Source organism: Pituophis catenifer, unplaced genomic scaffold (assembly GCF_029215685.1).
Source record: "Pituophis catenifer annectens isolate HBS135680 unplaced genomic scaffold, rPitCat1.0.hap2 SCAF_2, whole genome shotgun sequence".
In the NCBI taxonomy this organism is placed as follows: Eukaryota; Metazoa; Chordata; class Lepidosauria; order Squamata; family Colubridae; genus Pituophis; species Pituophis catenifer.
Genome location: NW_027256882.1, coordinates 173,103,080 through 173,121,524, shown reverse-complemented (window position 1 = coordinate 173,121,524; position 18,445 = coordinate 173,103,080). Strand labels below are relative to the sequence as shown.

Here is an 18,445-nt window from a genome sequence, read left to right as displayed (position 1 = left end):
CCATCAGTCAATTGCAAAAGGCAACTTTACCTGAAACAGGTTACATCCTCTGACAATATCTTTAACACCATCAAACCACATCTGCCTATTCCAGATCCTGGGGATAGGGGGATAAAAATACCAAATCCAGTCTAAACATCTAGCCAATTGAGACAAACCATAATAATTTGTTATAATAAGAGCGATAACTCAAGGCTGCTCTACCTGACTAGATGGCTCAAGTGGCTAAGACGCTGAGCTTGTCGATCAGAAAGGTCGGCAGTTTGGCGGTTCGAATCCCTAATACAGGTCTCCTGCGTGAGCAGGGGGTTGGACTAGATGACCTCCAAAGTCCCTTCCAACTCTGTTACTGTTACTTGATGGTTGAGTCTTACCATTAGCCACTTCACCTTCAGGACTTGGGACTGGTGTGGAGATCCCAAAAAATTGACCCCAATTTTCTTTTCATTATTTATCAATCACCTCTTGACCCCCAGATATTTACTGACCCCCTTTTGCCCTCCAGCCATTTATCAACTCCTTGGATAGATAGATGCCTTGAGAGTCTCTTGGGAGTCAAGACTGACCGCTGCTTTATATCATATACTTTATATTGTATTTGTCTTATAAAATATTGGCAATTGAGTGATAGATATTTATGGGCTAATAGAGTACTCTTAGCTGAAATGTAGTCTTAATTACAGTTGCCTTATCCTGATTTATGGCCTTGCTTCAGGCCAGAGTTTATGTGGCTTTCTCCTCCTGTTTTCTGCGCTGCAAAACACAAAATTTCAGGGTTAGGTGTCGTTATATCAGCAGTTATGTCTAATGCTCTGAGCATCACTGGTAAGGAAAGGCCAGAGGATGCGAGTTGTAGCAAGAGTCCAGGGCAGAAGTAAAAGAATGTTCAAGTCAACCCAGAGCAATGTCACAGAAGTCTAGTTGGGTTCTAGAAGTACCCGTAACTTAGAACCCACCGTCTTCAATTCCAGAGAGAATCAGACTGTTCTTCTAACTTATTCAATGATTGTTTAGTAAGTGGCTCTCAGTAAGGGTAGTACAAGTCCCAGGTTGGGTGTGAATTCTTTAGACCGACCCTCATCTGCTGCTCTGGGATGGACATGTGGTTTTCTGAGACAAACAGAAGGGCAGAGGTGCATGAAGCTAGATTCCTAAATTGTAGTTTTTTTTTCTGCAAGAGAAACAGGTCCTAGGCCTTTTGTTTGTGCTTAATGTGCTGGAATGATAAGGGTCTGTCTCCAATTCTCTAAAGAAAATTGACTCTAGTATATTGTCCCCCAAACTTCTGAAAGGTGAGGAACATTTGGGGGAGGATGTCTATGGAGATTCTCAGTCATCCAGGTCATGGTTGTCCCAAAAGTGTTTTTTCAAAAGGCAACTGGGTTTTGTTTTTTCTTGAAGATGTTTCATTTCTCATCAAAGAAGCTTCATCAGTTCTGATTTGGGAGGGGAGTTTGCTTTCATTTTTGGGTGAGAAATTGGAGCCAAGCTTCATCTGACAGCATTTTGGATGATTAAGGCTGGGGCAGAATTGAAATAGTGGGAGATTTTAGGCAGTTGTGTTTTTTATTTGCCTTTCAATAAATTGGTGTCATGGCTGCCTTTGGGAGAGGAGTAAGACAAAAAAACCCGCTCTGACAGAAATCCCTCTTCATTTTGGGGTATTTAACCAGAGACTACCTATTATCCTACACCAGCAGTGGTGCAATTAGAGCTGTGCCATGGGCTGCCCTAAAGTCTTGCAGCCTAGGCCCCCCAATAACCAGTCAGAGAGGGAAGAGAATGAAAACAGCAACTACTACCATGGGATGTTAGTATTCACTGGGACAATGTATTGTGATTCCCCCCCCAGTTTTAAAACAATTTTTACAGTTAGGTTTTTTTTACTTTTACAAACTGATACATAATTGTAATTGCTTATGTTATTGTGTGTTTATTAAAGGCTACAACAGAAAAGTAATATTTGGTGTAAATGCATCAGGCAGCAGAAAGAAATGCCTGTTATTTCAGGAGTCAGGAAATACAAATGATATAATGACTGAAGTTGTTTAAAATAAGAAACTGCATTTGAACTGACCCTCCTTCTCTTCTCTTCTCTTCTCTTCTCTTCTCTTCTCTTCTCTTCTCTTCTCTTCTCTTCTCTTCTCTTCTCTTCTCTTCTCTTCTCTCCTCTCCTCTCCTCTCCTCTCCTCTCCTCTCCTCTCCTCTCCTCTCTTTTTCTTTCTCTTTCTCTCTCTCTTTCTTTCTTTCTCTCTCTCTCTCTTTCTCTCTCTCTCTCTCTCTCTTTCTCTCTCTCTCCCTCCCTCCCTCCCTTCTCCCACCCACTTTTTTTTGCTGTAAGGCAGTGTTTTTACAACCCCCTCAGCTTTAAGATTTATGGACTTTAGCTCCCAGAATATTTCAGCATGCTTGCTGGGGAATTCTGGGAGCTGACTTTAAACATTTTAAGTTGCTACGGTTGGGAAGCATTGGTCTAAGGTAAGAGGAACATAGAAGTCATTTCATGGAGGAACTCTGGGCAGGGGAGAAGAGAAGTATTAGTTGTATGGGTTGCAACTGAAGTAATATGTGTAGTCAACTAAAGCGGACCTCTATAAGGCAATTGAGGCCAGTAATGACCTATCTGCACCACTAGAGAGCACTGGAGCTAGGTTTCCTTTGAACAAGTGGGACATAAGATTAATATTGGATAGGAAATCTGTGACCTGTAGATGTACTTGAACAGTCCCCGTTGCAATAGCAAGGCCTAAGGAAAAAAAATGCTAAGAATTGCAGTTCAGCAAAATATTGGGATGAGAGGGTGTCCTCAAAGGTCAAAGGTACCTCTCTGGCATGGGGTGGGGAGGGGAATAGATTTCCATCGGTGAACTACAGAAATAAAATGCTTTTCATTGAGATTTTGGTGTTCCAGAAATCTTTACCATGTTTGATGTCTTTCATATACCATGGTTGAGCAAGTATGGGTAGAATGTCAATGTTCTTTGAATTCTGGCCAAGATTAGGCCTGCAAGATCTTAGGAGAATGTGATTCCTATAGAATGGGAAACTGTACATTTTCTACAGCTAACTGCCCTTTCGAAAGGAAAAAAAAATTAAAAGGTGAAAACAGTCAAATTGAAACACGAACATAGCTTTTTGCTGACTATAACATTTCAACTATTCACTGCCAGACAATTTCCTTTAAAGGGAAGCACTGAAGCATCAAAATAAAACATGTACTAAGTTGGCCCACAGGTGAAGAGTCCCAGCAGTTAGAGAGAAAGCAAGGGAAAGATAAATGAATGAATGAATGGAATGGAATAAGTGGAATGAATGGTCTGGCTGCTTGAATCTCTAACTGTCTGTGAAAGTCCATAATGCATTTTTCTTTCCCCATAGGCCACCCTGGAATCTCCTGCCTTCACTTTACCAGCCCTTCACTTGGGATAGTGTTTCTTCTACTCAATGTTTTTTAGGGATGAAGTATCTTCTGCTTCTGTCTCTCCTCATATGCCTTTTATTTAGTGTTGGGGGAAAGATCTTTGGACGCTGTGAATTGGCCCGAGTGTTGAAGAAAGCTGGCTTGGAGGGATATCGTGGATATAGTCTGGCTGATTGTGAGTCCTTCATCTTTTCTTTGCCATTTTCCTACCTCTAGGGGAGCTCTATCCTTGTGTCCAGAGCTGAACCCATTATTTAGAAATGTTGGCTAGACTGGTACATTTTGACAGTAACATGTGAGCAGAAAAAAGCCATGGTCCAAACTATTATGAGCTAATCTTCCAAAGAAAAGGACAAAAACCAGACTCTTATGTCACCCTTCAACTATTGGGATCCAGCTTCCATCAGCTCCAGTCAATATGGCCAACAAACAAGGTGATGGAAGTCATAGTCTAAGAGCAGCTGGTGACTTACTTATCCCCATGAATAGCTGAACCCAAACCATTACAATAAGCAAGGGTCTGTATTCAGAAATGCTTGACGAATTAGGGTACCTCTTCCAAGTGCCAACTTCAAGCTTTTCCTAGATCCAATGTTGTGTTAATTTGGAAGAGAGTTCCAAATTACCTGTTTTTCTTCTCCATGCTACAGGGGTCTGCTTAGCCTTCTATGAGAGCCACTTTGACTCGGCGCTTGTGGACCATGAAGCTGATGGCAGCACCAGTAATGGCATCTTTCAGATTAACAGTCACATTTGGTGTGAAGATTACAAACACGGGAAACCAAACCTCTGCCAAATGCATTGCAGTGGTGAGCTCTCAAGTGGGTTGGCTTCAGTGACATTTAACTGGGCTGCCTGGCAGCCAAATAAGAAAAAGTCACTATAAGGCAGGATCGCGCCATCTAGCTCAGCCCTTACTGTTAGTATCAAGTATAAGAATTACCACTCAGTGGGTAATTCTGCCCATATTTATTGCTAGGAAGCCACTGATCTGTGCATACCGGTCAGAGGGAAGACTGAATGGCTCAAGTATATGACATGAAAAGACCTAATAGAATTATTATCTCCCATTATTAGATGCTTGGATATAAGTGACACTAGTAGATTATAGGGAACTCACAAGCAAGCTTTACACATATTTTTTGTCTTGCATGCTGGTACTCTCTGCGAGATAGTCTAGGGTGGGGGTGTTGAACTCAAGGCCCGCAGACTGGATCTGGCCCACAGGGCCGCCCTGGAAACAATGAAGGAACGGCCCGTGGTGCCTCTGCCAGTGAAAATGGAGCTCGGGAAGGGCTGTAGGAGGCCGTCATGGCTGAAAATGGGGCATGGGAACCTGCACACGGCCCACCTGAACTCTGTTTTTGCTGACAGAGGGCTGCAGGAGGTCATTGTGGCCAAAACGAAGTTTGCGAGTGCTGCACACGGCCCTCTTGAGCTGCGTTTTTGCTCGCAGAGGGTTACAGGAGGCAGTCACAGCCAAAAATAGAGCTCGGGTGCTCGTTTTCACTGGCAGAGCACTCAGCCCATCACAGGCATCTCCGTTACGAGTGACCTCAAGCTGGCTATGCCACCCCACCCCCCCGCCCGAGGTCAAATACAACCCTGATGCAGCCCTCAATGAAATCAACTTTGACACCCCTGGTCTAGGAACTGCTGTAAGGGTGAGATGTGCTGAACTTTAGATTAGGCTTGAAGGTCTCCCTAAAATACTGTCCTAAGCAGGTGGTTGAGGAGGGTCACCAGGAATTCTATAGCTCTGAAGGAACAGGAGTCTAGAGTTCAGCACCTGATACCACCTTCTCTGTTATTGCAGATCTGCTGACAAGCAATATCAATGATGATATCGTCTGTGCCATGCGGATTGCACAAGGACCCAGAGGCCTGGGATCTTGGTAAAATCATTTGGGGCAGGGGCAATGATCCCTTTTAAGACAGGCAAGCAGATGCACAAAGCATGATATCTTCTAAGCAGCAATTGGGCTGGTCTGAGCATTATTGGGCCAGGAGGCAGTGATTTTTTGGTGGGGGGAAGTGCACAATATACTTTAGGTATAAAGCTCTCTAAAATATTATTAGTTTTAAATGAGAAGTTAATATTTTTATTCAACCGATTACATAATTATGTACAAATTACATCTGTGAATCAAAACAGTTTGAAAAAGTAATTTAAACAGGAATGATTGTTTTCTAATCAAATTTATCAGTGATTATTTTAATTATTAGCATGACCAATTGTTGATTCTTCTTAGTTTTTCTTGTGTTCTTGTCAGTTTTCCAGAAAAAAAAGTTATTGTATCTATTAAGATGGATAGTTATATTCATCTTAATAGTTATAAAGAATCAAGGTCAACTTTGAATCTTATATATATATATATACTGTGTTTCCCAAGAATAAGACCCTGTCTTATATTTTTTTTTTGAACCCTGAAATAAGTGCTTGGCCTTATTGCCATGCACTCAAAAGCCCAATTGGGCTTATTATCAGGGGATGTCTTATTTTGAAGGAAACAGGGTATAAGATATATATATATCCTAAAATGGGCCCCCTACATCTAATAATTGGAAAAGAAATATGAATTTTACATCCTTTATGGTATAGGTCATATTTCACATCCTTTATGGTATAGGTCACATTTTAAGCAATGTTTTCAGAATGCCAATTTTTATCTTTTCCAGTACAACAAATGTAAACCTGTGGTTTGGAAAAATTGACTTTTTCATTATATGTATTTTCACTTCTGATACATCTTTCTCATCCGCAGAAATTTGTTTATGAGCCTGACTCATAGATGACAAATTCAGATTTTTTGCATACTTATACACCAGATTTTGAATTTCTTCATTCCCAAAAATTCTTGCTCTTGTAATGTTGGTATTTTAAATGCAACTCACTCTTTCGCCATCCAGATAATTACATACTTACTTAGAAATCACAGAACAGTATCACTACTCCAATGCTAGTAATAATGTTTTCACTTTGGGGCTGACTTCCTATCCTGGCCTTAGCAAATTCCAAAGCCTCATTTGGTGTAATGCACAGAATACAGCATTTCTGCCAATTCAGCCAAAACAGCATTTTCAACTGCAATAGTAGCAATGTAATTTTTTTGGGTTCTGTAGTAATTGGCTATTACATTCTCAAGCTCCTTTGAGAAATACTGTACTAATGGTGTATATTAGTACAAAGATTAGTTCTTTGACTGGAAAATATCTCATTTAATGGTCTTCATGAGACTACCTCATATTCTGCAATTTGGACCATTTCCTCAAATTGCAATTTCTTTACTGATGTCATACGAAATATCACGTATACTGTGCAAACAGGTGTTTCCATATCCTTTGCCAGAGACACATTTTCCCATGCATCTTTCCCATTGCATGAGTTATGCAATGTTGTTCTGTGAGATGTGGAATTTCCTTCTTGTGACACCTCTGTATTTTCCCTATGTGACTCTTGCACCCTGTGAAGTAGACATTATCATCTTTTCCAGATTCAATTTGTGATCAGCATAGGATTTTGTTTAGAGAGCCAGTTTGGTGTAGTGGTTAAGCCACTAGGATATAAACCAAAGGACCTCAACTTCAAGTCCTGACTTAGGCAGAAAGCTACCTGGGTGAATTTGGGCCAGTCACTCTCTCTCTCTGCATTAAGAAGAAGGCAAGGGCAAACCACTTCTGAAAATCTTTCCAAGAAAACTGTGTGGACTTATTTAGGCAGTCAGCAGGAGTCAAGAATGATTCAAAAACAGCAACAAAAAAAGAATGGTTTAATCATTGTGAAAATCACCTGCATCATTAGTATTAGAGGAGCCAAACTTGATAGATAACATCCAGACTTTACTAATTGGAATCTTGTTACTTTCACTTACCATTCAATGTAATTCATCACATTTTGGAAGACAACCTGGTTAAATTTCATATACTCAACAAATTTCAAAGTATAACTTTTGCTGCCCCATCTTTTTGGAAGCATAGTATAATTTGCTATGTGATTGTGGGTGTTTTGAAGAGAGCACTAAAGCATTCATGGAAATGGCAAGACATACAGTCAATGAATATTTTTCACTTGTACCCTTGACTTTGTCTGAACTTGCATTAATATTTGATTTCCTTACTAAATGTTTTATACATTGCCTTGTTGAATTCTTCATACCTTGCAGACTTCCTCAAGAAGGGATTCTTCTTTTTTTATTGCAATTTCTCCTTAGGCAGTCAATTTTTATGAATTCCATGACTTTCAATCAGCACAATCACAACTAAATTTGGTTCCTGCATGCGACAGTCATACTATACATTACTATCTTCAGTGTAAGAAAATGTTTTTCTTAGTCTATGTGCTACAGGCTTCCTTAGCACTTAGTTGCAGTATAAATTAAATAATTAATTTAGTCATGATAATTTCAAAAGTCGTGTGGTTTTTATGTTTCTTAATATCATTGTCATTTTCTTGTACAGATCTGTGTGCTTTAACATTTTGGTGGGATCAAAAAATCACATTGTTGTAACATTTTCTTCAGACTGGCTCCTAGGTGTGAACCTCTCCTCTCTTTCTCTCTCCTTAACTTTCCCCTTTGCTTTGATCCCCCACTCCCAAGTGGTCCATCCCTTCTTCAGCCTGGAGTCTACCAGAAGATGCTCAGGCTTCAGCCTAGCTCCTGAGAGAGAGAAGCTTCTTCTCTCTCTCCTTCTCTATCTCTCTCCCTTTGCTTACCGATTTGCAAAGACACACTTCATTAGTGCATTATCTTTGACAGTGAGTAGGGAAAATGAGTTTTATGTGTAGATGTGCAATGGCTGCTGCGCAGTGGTGAAATCCAAATTTTTTTTACTACCAGTTCTGTGGGTGTAGCTTGGTGGGCGTGGCAGGGGAAGGATACTGTAAAATCTCCATTCCCTCCCCACTCCAGGGGAAGGTTACTGCAAAATCCCCATTCCCTCCCTACTCCTGGGGGAAGGATATTGCAAAATCGCCATTCCCACCCCACCAACCAGAGGTGGTATTTGCTGTTCTCCGAACTACTCAAAATTTCTGCTACAGGTTCTCCAGAACCTGTCAGAACCTGCTGGATTTCACCTTTGCTGCTGCGTGGTCACATACGTGGGCACCACAGATGTTGAGCATGGACATCATGATTTTTGTTCTGTTTTTAAGAAAAGCCATCAATGGCCTTGGGAGTTGTTTGAGAAAGGGGATTGAAATTTGAATTTGGGGGGTGGGGAGCTCAAACCTCAAATAGGAGTATAAAACCCATTGTCTGTTTTTTATAGAGGACTTTTTTTTTTTAAATCAAATCATTATTCTGATAGCCAACATTTGCTGCTAATTCCATCTTCTGGACCAACCTTCTCCAACTCAGTTCCTTTTTGATAGTCCACTCTGGATCCAGTTTGTTGTCTGGATTTGGGAGTCCAAATCAAACACATAAGGAGGATAATCGGTTGGAGAAGGCTATTTTGAACACAAATGAATGAAGCTTCATTTTCTGGATATTAACCAAGGAATAAATGAAAATATCAAGAGCATAATTCGACAGAAAGAAAATGAAATGCATGTATATTATACTAAAATAATGACATACGGTAACTTGAAGAAGAGGACAACTTTTTTTTTTTTAAATCTACAAATATCAAAATGAAAATCTCTTCTTAATTAAGTATATCTCTGAATAATAGATTTGGAATTTCATACTAATGAAAACAGCATAATAACTGCTGAAAATCACTAGATTTTTTTGGGTGTGTGTCTTTTAAAGTTATCTCGAATCTACGTAGATTAATGCTCCATATATTTGATTCACACTTATTAATTCTCAGTCCTGGTAACAGCACATAATACTTCTACAAAATACCTAAAAACTATAAATTGCTTACCTGAAGAGTTTTCACCTGCTGTCAGAGCTTGGGGGAGGGAGAGGGAGAGGAAAGAGTGAGGGAGCAATAAAACTGTAGAATTTTTCCTATCTCTTGATTGCCATCTAGTGGTCTTATGGATTTTTTGCAGGTTAGATAAGGTAGCCCCATACTATTGTTTTAAGAATGCCAATACAGTAATTGATGATGAGAATGCCTTCACCAGTGATGGCAAATCTTTTCGGCACTAAGTGCCCAAAACGGAACTCACGTGCATGTACATGCATGTGTGGGCGTGCATGCTGGAGTGCCAGAAACATAAGGACCAGCTGGCTGGCGTGTGCATGCCTTTTTTTTGGCAGCTTTTGGCCTTTTTTTGGGCCACTTTCAGACTGTTTTCCAGGCCATTTTCCGCCTGAAAAATGGCCAGAAAATGACCTGGAAAATGGCCTGTTTTTTGACCATTTTTGGGCTGTTTCCAGGCCATTTTTTGGCCTATTTTGGGAGCATTTTGGGGGCCAAAGATGGCCTGAAAAATGGCCTGAAAACAGCCTGAAAATGGCCTCAAAACAGCCCAGAAAATGGCCCCCAAAACAGGCCAAAGACAGCCCAGAAAACGGTCTGTTTTTTGGCCATTTTCAGGCTGTTTTCAGGTGCTCTGGCACCCATGAAGACCAGCTGGCAATGGCACATATGCTCACAGGGCTCTGGTGTCTCCTCTGGCACGTGGGCCATAGGTTCGCCATCACAGCCCTACACTTTCTCTGCAATATTCGAACACTATAACTTGATGCAACAACTTCACATCTCATAACACTTGCAAAAATGTTGTAGATGGTATTTTCAACTGATGAAAATCATCTTCTCCCATTCTATTTGCAAAGCTTCTTCCCCTGGGGATTTACTTTGTGCTAATTAATTGGTAATCACACAACTGTACTGTATATACACTGTACATCCATACAGTGGCTACCATATGTGCTGCCATCTAGTGGCTATTCTGAAAGTATGGCGTCATTGAATTTGCATTTCAGCACCTGAATTTGGCAACGTTTTGGCTGTTGTTAATATACTGTTCAAAAAAATAAAGGGAACACAAGCAGAAGACATCCGAGATCTGAATGAATGAAATAGCCTTATTAAATATTTTGTTCGTTACATACAGTAGTTTATACACAGCTCAAACAACTAAAGGGAACACAAAACTACTCTATGTAATGAACAAAGTATTTAATAAAGCTATTTCATTCATTCAGATCTCGGATGTCTTCTGCTTGTGTTCCCTTTATTTTTTTGAGCAGCGTATTATCCATAGGCCAGCAGTTCTCAACTTTTTCTTCACCACAGACCCTCTTTAAATACCTTTTGTGGCCATGAACCACCAAGACTTAAATCATAACATTTCTTCAAGCCTTTGTGGACCCCCTGTAATGACATCACAGCCCCTGCCCAAGTAAAGAGCCACTGCCATAGACTACTTAACCATTTTATTTTATACCTCCAAAGAGATTGGGATAGTAAGCATGTTCCCTTCCTGTTATATCCTTCCAACTGCCATATCTATCCTGTGAGAAAGATGAAATGCAGCTTTGATTACCGAGCACATAGCACAACTACTGTAAGTAGGAATTCAAAGCCAGGACTAATCCTGTGTTGGAGCTACTTGCACAATTGCAACCTCATGAAGCAGGAGAATAGGCACTGCTAACTAACGCCATCACATTTCACTGTGCGTGGAAAGATGTCTGTCAAGGTCCTAACAAACCTCTCTTCCTTTATATGGAGTCTCCCAGGCAATTAGGATGTGCATTATAAGGACTTCTCCAATGTGTAGGGCAGGGCAAATGGGATAGGAGTGATGGCAGAGACTAACCCTTCCCTCTGAATTGTGAATGGAATAGTAAAAAACAGTTGACAATCTAGGATAACACCTATTTTAGTTCCACGCAGGCTTCTTCCATTCCCAAAGTTCCTCAACCGAAGAAAAGTCATATCTAGCATGCCATATCTGCATTTCTCAACTTAAAAAGTATTGGTAGGCATATATTGGACCACAGTCCAATTATTATATTCTGGTGTATCTTTCCCCATTTGTCGTAATACTCCATGCTATTTGGATTTCTTATCTCAAACACCAATGTTTGCTGGGAATGTATGATGGAAATGCCAAGCTAGAAATGAGATTGTCTGCATCAGAAGTAAAACTTTTATGATTAGTTAAATGAAAGGCCACAAGTAGTTATCAGAACTAACCTCAAAGAGGTTAATTTTGGTATTTTTGGTTAGTTCTGGTAAACACTTGTGTCCTTGCATTTAACTAATCATAAAAGTTTTATTTCTGATGCAGACAATCTCAACATTTCCATTATACATCCCAAGCTAATTGCATTCTCACAATCAGTATAAAGGTAATCCTTGTTTAGCAACTGTCTTGTTTAATGACTGTTCAGTTATGAGTGATGAAAAAGTAATTTTGTGACAAATCTTCACATTTATTACCTTTTTCGGGTCTGTAAAGCAAAGGTAAATTGAAGTAAGACTTTAAACACAGTTGTGGTTTCACTTAATGATTGAGTAGCTGGTTCAAATTGTGATTGTTAAACAAGGACTACCTATAATGGTTACATTAGTTTCTTCCTGCCTGCTTAAAATTGCTTGTTTCTTACAGTGGGAATCCAGTGATCTTTAAACAAGCTTCTTGGTGAACTGAAGACTCATTTATTCCTTGTTCTTTCTAATGTTGCTGCTAGACTGAGGGGGTTCGTAAAGTCAGACATGAGAGTGCTATATGTAAGGCATGGATGACTGCATGTCACAAGCATGAATGCATGTGCGGTTCCTTTTGCCTGGCCCAGCAAGAATTGTGAAGCTGCATAGAAAGACTTGTCCACCTTGCATTTCTTGAGTTGAACAACAGTGTTCTTCAAGAAGTCATTCATTGAGCTTTGCAACGGCATTGTTCTTGTTTTTAGAGATTATACAAAGGGTTAAACTGTACTCTTTACATTTGTGTTATTTGCTTAGGTTGAATTTGCTAATAAGATTCTCCTCTCCTCTCCCCTCCCTCCTTCGCTCTCAGGATGGGTTGGAGAGAAAATTGTGAAGGTCTACAGTTGTCTGTCTGGTTGAAAGGATGCAAAGTATGAGGAGAAACCAAAGAGAAAAAAGAATGTACTGAAGGCCATGAAAATGATTTAAGAGCCCTGGGACTGTTGCCTTCCTGAAGCTAAGCAACCCTACTGGATATATTTTTAAAGAACTCTGGATTGTCCCTTACCAGAAGAGCAATTGTAACTTGGACTCTTGAGAAACAGATCTTGTGGTATAAAAAAGCTTATTCAAGCAATATGATTGAAATGACATCTATTAAAAACTCATGTATGCAAGTTTGGACTGCGATTTGTGATGTTCCAGTTTTCAATTCATGAAAGACCAAAATTGTCAGAGAAACTTCTTTAAAAAACATTACTTTCTCCCAAGACAGGTCTTATAAATTTCTAGTAATTTAATAAGCAAGAGATAAAAGGAACTGAGACAGTTGTTCTGATGTACTTAAAACATTCAATGAAGGTGAAGCATTGAGACTATAAGGATGGGACAATACAGTGGAGCTCATTTCTTTGAAATGCAAGGTATCTATAGTATACACATTACACATGTGTAATCCCATCTAGTGTTGAAAGTTAGAAAACTTCTACTTGAGTGGTCTTTTGAGTAATATATGATCCATCTAATTCAGAATTTTGCTCTATCTAAAGGCCACAGCTTTGAATTGGCATTTAGAAGTTCATTATCTTTGAATTTAGTATTGTGATTCTAATGAACCCATCTGAAATCACCTCCAATTATTTTGCCTAATCTCTAGATAAGGCAGTGACAAGTAGCAAATCTGAAGCCTACTATATGCATCCATTTAATTTGGTGATATTAACCAAATTGTTGGGAAGATTGTTGGAAATATATTGACATGACAAATCCCATTGCTCAGAATTTGATACCTTGTTTTCACAAATTTTAGATGTTATTAAACCTTCAATAAATTTTCATGGCTAGAAATTTAAATGGTTATCCAAAGATAAACCCATCCATGTCTTGAAAATATTTCCCATTCAGATGCACATCTGGTTCTCTATGAATTTTAAACTGAAAAAGCAAAAGACTGTAAAGTTGATTAGCTTGCAAAAGACTAGCTAATCTAGTCTTCCTTAATCTGTAGGCCACATAGTAGGAATTCTCATCACTAGGAAACACTGATCAGGGGAGGATATAATGCACACTATGAAATGTTTGCTTTTTTAAAAAAAATGATGTTTAAAAGGAGGTTGCCAACCATGAGAAATATGTATGGTTATGAACATTTTCCCATTCTGGAATAGAAAGAGATTCTGGAATAAGCTTTTGTTTAAAGTCAGCATTTGAGAAGCACTGTTGTAAAACTCCCAACAAGTTGTTGAAATACCTAATAAGAGTCCCTTCACATTTACCCCCTTGGTATCCATGAACATTTAACCAATAAAACACAGGAGATAGTTTATTGCAATATATTGCAATTTTATTTATAGCTTGCAACATTATATTGAAAATTTTGACTTCCAGGATACAGTTTTAACATTTCACATGCAATGCATTAATAAGCTGCTGTTAATAAATCAGAAATTTAATAAAACCCAATTTATCAAATCAAGTTCGGGTTTTAAAAGTACTTTTAAGCACATGCTGTTGTTATAAGTATGCGGAAAAATGATTTTCCTCCATGCATTTGTAAAATCCCGATTTGGGAGCTACCCAAACAATGTAGCACTTACACAGAGTTGCTTAACATGAAAGTGCTAAAGTTTGAGCTGCACCCAGCCAGAAGGTTCTGCAGCCCAAGTTAAGCCAGGATAGCTGTCTGAGCCACCTAGAAACCACTTCATCACGGAGCACTTAGGAGCACATATGACAACAGAAGAACTCCTGGTGAAGTTGTCTCCAGGAACTGTGAAGATCTCACAAGATGGGACACCAGAAAGACATTCCAAGCACAGTCCAGTTTGGAGCGAACCTGAGCCAGAGCCTCACCCAAACAATGAAGCACTTTCTAGATTAGAAAAAGAAAGAAAGTGCCCATATCTGGGCAAGGCTCAGTCAGCGAGATGGATCATGGAGAGGCTTCTCTTGGCTTGCCTGCAGACAGGAAAAAAAAAAAGATTTTAGAGAACATAAAAGACTATAAATGCACCTCTTATTCATTCCAGTTTAAGGGAAGCCAAAGCAATAAGATGCCGGGTTTGTAGTTCTGCCAGGCCCAAATCCCACACAAACAATATAGCACTTAATTGAATTTATTACTACAAGAAAGTGCCACTGTCTGCGTGGGCTTCAGGAGGCCTCTTTGGGTTAACATTTTCACCCTAAATTTCAGCTCCTGGTAAAAAAAAGCCGACAAAACTTACGAAAATAAAACTTTATTTAAAACGATCCCGGGCGCGGCATTTCCCCACAGGCCGCCTATTTGGGAGACTCCTGCAAAATAGCCGGTCCATGGTTGACCTTAGCCCGCAACTCAAAAATTTTGTTGTGAGCCAATGGCGCAATGCAATCCTACCATCGGTTCAGAAAGGTCGCCTACACGGGACGGTTGTGAAGATTTTTAAAACACGTGCGAATCCGCCGCTGCTTAAATACGGACGAAAGCAAAAAGTACGCGCGATTTGGCCGTCTTAAAAAAAAAAAGTTGCGTAAGGCCGCCATTCCCCGTTTTCTACCAGTAGGGGCGACACACCCGAAACGAACCGTACTACTTAGTGCCTGTATGGCCAATGGACGGCGGATGGTTTAAGGTACCTGGATTAGACGAAGGCAAAAAAAAGTTTAAAAAAAAGTTTTAGAAAACATCCACAGGGAAGGCCCTTTTCTGCGATATGACGCGCTGTGTGTCTCTCACACACACAACCCACCCACCCCGGCACGCAATGGAGACAACGTGACCAAGACGACGCCAATACAAGGAAGCACTTTCTTCTTTTTAAGATTTACAAGGCAGTGCAACTATATTGGTGGCGTCGAGGCAGCGGAAAAAGGTGTTCAAATGCTCGGGACCGCACCGCGCCCTCATCCGTTTCAAATGCCTGTAGGGTTGTTTCAGATCTGCAGGTTGAGTAAACTGGATGTCCGGGTGCCCAAAAACCTTTCCACCCATTTAGCACCGATCCAAGACACTTCCTCGCCCCACAAAGACCTCAAAGCCGATCCTTTGGCCACTCCAGCCACGTGGTCCTCGACCCAACTCAAAAAGGGGTCGGCTTTCAGAGTTTTCCCATGTCCCCAGATATCCCCCCCCTTTACCGGATTCCCCGCACTATATATCACCTTTCGCATCCTTCCTGCCGTCGAGAAAGCCACCATTTGCAGGAACTGGGGCGTTTGCAGAGTTGCAAGTCTTGTCAACATCCAAGCGCGGGCAGCAGCGACATTGAAGCGGGTCTTGAAGGGGAAAAAAAAGTTGGGGTTAAAAAAAAAGAAATGTCATCTCTGCTGGCCGGACTCTCCTCCCATTCACCAAAACCAAGGGTACCAATTTCCGCTTCCAGCTTGCCTTCACTCCACCCGGCCCCATAAATAGTTTTGGAAGGTCAAAAGATAGGTAAGCTGGAAAGATCTCACGTGCTCGGGAGATCGGAGATAACAAGCCCAGCAGCAGAGATCTGTTGGGACTGTCCCTGCAACCCTCCCGGCCCCACCGCCCAAACTCCTTTTTTAAGAATTCCAGGAATTTAAATTTCCCGCGTGCCTCCCTCTTCAGTCGACCCTTTCCAATTGGAAAAGTCTTCCAAAGCAGCGCCCCCCAGAGCCCGCTTCTCCGCTCCTGCTTACCAGTCGTCGCAAAGGCGGCAGTGATGTCTCTCTTCTGGGATCCTGTGCTGTCCACCCAGTGCGCCACGCTTTATAAAGCTTGGGACTTCTGGGGTGCCATTGGCTCGTGACTTCCCACCATTGGCTTTCCTCCTCCAATCAAGTTCAAGAGCTGTGATCCCTTCTCCACCCACATTTTCCCCTCCCCTGACCAAACCCTTGTCTGATCAAGGAGTGGATTAGGGGAAGGAGGTAAAGCAATCAAAGAGTTGATGGAGGGCAGATAGCTCAATCCATTGCTGGAGACAATGGGTCAAGCCGCCCCCCCCCCATCCAGGAAGGTGGATGATACAGGAAGCCTCAGGCATGAATATTCCCGCCCATTCCATTCCAATGGGCCAGTCTTTCTTTAGCCTGATGGTTGAGGAATGCTTTTGTTTTACAAATATTCAGGTGATCAAGCCAAATCTCATGATTTTGTAGCACTTGAAAAGGCCAGGCAAAAGTATTGGGGGCAAAGTTAAGGGGGAAATTCAACCTTTGGGTCTTATCCATGACCTTTAAGACATTTTAACCTTCTATGGCCAAGAGTTGCCATTCCCCATCTACAATTGATGCTTATGTGCATATTTATTTATTTTTGCAATATAGGTATATTCTTCCCAGATTGGTTTTACAAATACTCCATAAAAACAGGCCAAAGGATATAGAGATTTAGTTCAAATAACAACACTATGTAAGAATGACCATGGTTATTTCATTTCTCTTTAATATATTCTACAGCATTCTTCTGATGTAGGCTTTTAGCCATAGAAACTGAAGCTCACGTAATTTATATAAATTCTCCAGGTGCCATGGTAAAGTGACATAGGTTCTTTTCTAGAAGTCAGTTGTACTGAATTCATGTGAAACATTCTATCCTTGTGAATGAATGGGTTTTTTCCTTGTTCCTAGGTATATACATTGGTTATGGCAGTATTAATCAAGTAATATTAAATAAATCAAAATTTCTTGCAGTTGTGATCACTAATTACAAAAATTACAAAATTCTTCTGTAGCCAGGGCCTTCATTTTGTAATGAGACTTTTATTTTGCTAAAGAAATTTATACAAAAAGCATCTTTCCTATTTCTTTGTTCATCTGCAAAAAAAAAAACCCAAACCAGATTTCCTCACCCCTAATTATTTCATATTTCTTTCTACTTTATTTCCGTTGTTTACTTTCAGATGCAGTCTGTTGATAGCATATCCTCAAACTTTTGCTTCTCTCAAAATAATTTTTTGAGAGTGGCATTTTTAAAAAAACAATTGATGATACAGTCTTATGATCTGTTTTGAATGAAATGGGACTGATCAATAGTACTGGAATATAGAAAATAAATGAAGACTGCATGTTTCTTACCACTGCTTCAATCTTGTTCCAGAAAGTAGGAGGTAGCATCATTGATAATTCTGGTGGTAAGTTTTTAAAATTTATAGCAATTTTCTTCATTCTAGTGTCTTCCATATGTGTTGAATTTCAACTCTCAGTGTTTCCTAATCAAACGCAACACATATGACCAACTCAAAATGGGAAAATCCTATTTTATGACTTCAGTTGTTTTCTACAGTTTCTATGAGGCATAGAAGGCATTGTTTCTCTTTATTCTATGAGCCCCTGGAGGTCTATTGTATTGTATGGGATGAGGGATTTATGTGTTTGTTTATTTATTTAATTTATATCCCACATTTATTATTTTTATAAAATTGCTCAAGGCAGTGAAATATCCAATACACATTTTCTCTCCTATTTCCCCCAAAACAACAGCCCTTCCTTGTTCTATGGTTGTGAACTTGTGACCTAAAAGTCTTGGAGCTAGAAGTTCCAGAATTGTAGTTCCAATAAATCCATGAGCATCAATCTGCTGCAATGTTTTTCAACTTTAGCAACTTAAAAATCTGTGGACTTCAACTCCCAGAATGCCACAGCCAGCTTAAGTTTGCCAAGGTTGACAAAGTTCAGGTCTGCTGTATGAAGCTCAGGGTGAGCATGAAATTCTATGGCTCTCTGGGACAGTGTACTATTAAGAAACTCTGCCTTGATGGGTTCTATTTCCACGTTCCCTAATTTTCTCTCTCCCTGTCACCCAAGGCAACTATGCCTTCACTGATTTAAGGAATCATTGCCTGATCTTTTTGAAAGAAAGATCACAGTCTTTCTTCCAGTCACATAAAGAAAGCTGATTTTTGCCGTTTCAGTGGCAACTTGTTGATGTAGTGTATTAGAAGGTGGGTGACAGGTGACATCAATCTTCTTCCTTGTTAGAATATGCAAGTTTTGAGAAGTTAGAACAAATGC

General features: G+C 40.2%; 1 protein-coding gene across 1 annotated transcript; it reads left to right on the top strand.

Annotated features, from left to right (window-relative positions):
• Nucleotides 1-3,457: 3,457 nt before the first annotated feature.
• LOC139310862 (sperm acrosome membrane-associated protein 3-like) lies at nucleotides 3,458-12,433 on the top strand. The gene is made up of 4 exons (XM_070935095.1): nucleotides 3,458-3,596; nucleotides 4,072-4,242; nucleotides 5,238-5,316; nucleotides 12,354-12,433. Exons 1-4 carry the CDS (start codon nucleotides 3,458-3,460, stop codon nucleotides 12,418-12,420), a joined length of 456 nt encoding a protein of 151 aa, XP_070791196.1. The 3' UTR covers nucleotides 12,421-12,433.
• The last annotated feature ends 6,012 nt before the right edge of the window (nucleotides 12,434-18,445 follow it).